This window comes from Gastrolobium bilobum, unplaced genomic scaffold, assembly GCF_033153095.1.
Source record: "Gastrolobium bilobum isolate Gb01-03AN ecotype WA unplaced genomic scaffold, APGP_CSIRO_Gbil_v1 utg23192, whole genome shotgun sequence".
Taxonomy (NCBI): domain Eukaryota; kingdom Viridiplantae; phylum Streptophyta; class Magnoliopsida; order Fabales; family Fabaceae; genus Gastrolobium; species Gastrolobium bilobum.
The window spans coordinates 12,709-15,196 of NW_026898001.1; the positions used below are offsets into that span (position 1 = coordinate 12,709).

The 2,488-nt window shown below is 34.9% G+C and overlaps 1 protein-coding gene across 1 annotated transcript; it reads left to right on the forward strand.

Annotated features, from left to right (window-relative positions):
• Nucleotides 1-254: 254 nt before the first annotated feature.
• LOC133312035 (xyloglucan endotransglucosylase/hydrolase 2) lies at nt 255-2,283 on the forward strand. Its single transcript, XM_061513176.1, has 3 exons — nt 255-536; nt 1,416-1,609; nt 1,838-2,283. The coding sequence occupies exons 1-3, from the start codon at nt 255-257 to the stop codon at nt 2,205-2,207; spliced, it is 846 nt and encodes a 281-aa protein (XP_061369160.1). The 3' UTR covers nt 2,208-2,283.
• Nucleotides 2,284-2,488: the final 205 nt, after the last annotated feature.

Here is a 2,488-nt window from a genome sequence, read left to right on the forward strand (position 1 = left end):
GTGCAAACAAAAAGCTTCCAGCTTTCAAGAGTTGCAAAGCTGGCACCAGCTTTTGGGTCCTACAGAGCCACCCCAGTTATTGATACTTGACGCGTCCCACCACCCCACCATACACAATACCATATTCCCATTCTCACTTCCCTAACCCCTACGTATCTTTATCTTTATCACACAAATATATATATAGACCTCTTTCTTACACATTCCTTCACATCACAACAATTACTTTCCTCTCTATTTCTGTGTTCAATTCAATGGCTTCTATTGGCAATGGTTTTTATGTGCTTATTATGCTGGTTGGGGTGGTCATAAGCTCCCTTGTGGCTACCTGTGCTGCTAGCTTCTACCAAGACTTTGATCTAACATGGGGTGATAACCGTGCTAAGATATTCAATGGAGGTCAGCTTCTATCTCTTTCTCTGGACAAAGTCTCTGGCTCTGGCTTCCAATCCAAGAAAGAGTACCTATTCGGAAGAATTGATATGCAGCTCAAGCTCGTTGCTGGCAACTCTGCTGGCACTGTTACTGCTTATTACGTACGTTTTACTATAACATAACTAAACTCATCCAATTTCATTCCTTTCTTGTATTTCTCACAACTATTCTTCGTTTCTTTTTCAAATGCAACTTTAAGGGAGGTTATATTAACAAATTTTTTTGTTTATAAACTCTTACAAACTACACTATCTTCTCTCGGGAGAACACTAATTACACTATCTTCTCTCGGGAGAAGATAATATAATTTGTAAAAATTTGTAAAAAATATTTATAAACGGATCATTCCCCGCAACTTTAATATGGCTTCTTCATGAAATAACATGCTTTCCCCGTTCTGAAAATACAACCATTATTGCCATATTTTTACACTTTAGGCATCAACCTTTTAAACAGCCACAATATATTCACGAGAACACCAACTGTAGCAAACCCACAAAACAAGTTATGCTATAGCATTTTACTTTGTCCACACAACTATCACTTTATTTATTTTTCATTCCATGGTACTTTCAAACATGCATAGACAAATTAGTGAACATTATTTTTAATTATTTATTTATTTTTATTTTTTTGTGAATTTTACTTGCCCTGGTGACAGGGGTAGCTAACATTGCATAGTCCAAAACATATTTTTAATATCAAGAGCTTTCGTAGCATTAGTTTAATAATGACTAAATATAATAATTAAAAAAAGGGGCTTGTTTTGCGTGGAGCAGTGCCCAATCTCGGTTTAAAATTACTTTTTCCATAAAGGGTATTTTTAATTTAGTTCTGAATTGATCAAAAAACCAAAAGCTTTAATGACTTGAGCTTAAGCATGCACATAATTTCATTTTCTTTTGGTTATCATTCCTTGTAATATTGTGGTGCTGTCAATAACAATATTATTTCCATTCGCATATGATCATGTGGTGCAGTTGTCATCACAAGGCCCAACTCATGATGAGATTGATTTTGAGTTCTTGGGGAACGTTAGCGGTGACCCTTACATTCTCCACACAAACGTCTTTACCCAAGGCAAAGGAAACAGAGAACAACAATTCTACCTCTGGTTCGACCCCACCAGAAACTTCCACACTTACTCTATCATCTGGAAGCCCCAGCACATTATGTAAGTAAAAAAAAAAAAGGAACGATCCGTTTTTTACCAATTATATTAAGTATGACCGATCATATACTCGTATAATCGATCATATTTAACGTAGTCTGTAAGATTTTATAAACAAAAAATTTGTAAATATAACTTTTTTTAGTAAAAAATAATAATTTTTTTTTTGTTTATCTCTATTTTTTTTCTATTGTATTGATATGCAAATTAACAAATTTATTTTAACTGCAGATTCTTGGTTGATAACATCCCCATAAGGGTGTTCAAGAATGCTGAGTCTGTTGGTGTTCCTTTCCCAAAGAACCAACCAATGAGAATCTATTCTAGCCTCTGGAATGCTGATGATTGGGCGACCAGAGGTGGTTTGGTGAAAACTGATTGGTCCAAAGCACCCTTTACAGCATACTACCGCAATTTCAAAGCCACTGAATTCTCCTCCATCTCTTCCAATTCGTTCTCTGATGCTGCATTGCAGAGCAACGAGCTTGATGCTTATGCCAGAAGAAGACTTAGATGGGTTCAGAAGTATTTCATGATCTATAACTACTGCAACGATCCTAAGCGATTCCCACAAGGAATCCCTGCTGAGTGTACGCGCTGAAGGTTCTGATTCTGAGATATATGGATGGTCTTTTGTATTTGTAAAATATATTATGTTATGATTCTTTAATTTTATATCTTCCTCTGTATTTTTCTTTTCTTTAATTTTCTCCTTTATATATATTTATTCAGGATCAAAATAAATCAAATTCTTTGTAGCATTTTATTATCAGCTTCGAGCTATAGCTATGGGGAGTTGAACTCACCCTCCTTTGAGAAGTTGATCATTTTTTAAATAAATTTATCCAATCATAATTCATACAATGAAAAATTATGGTTGAT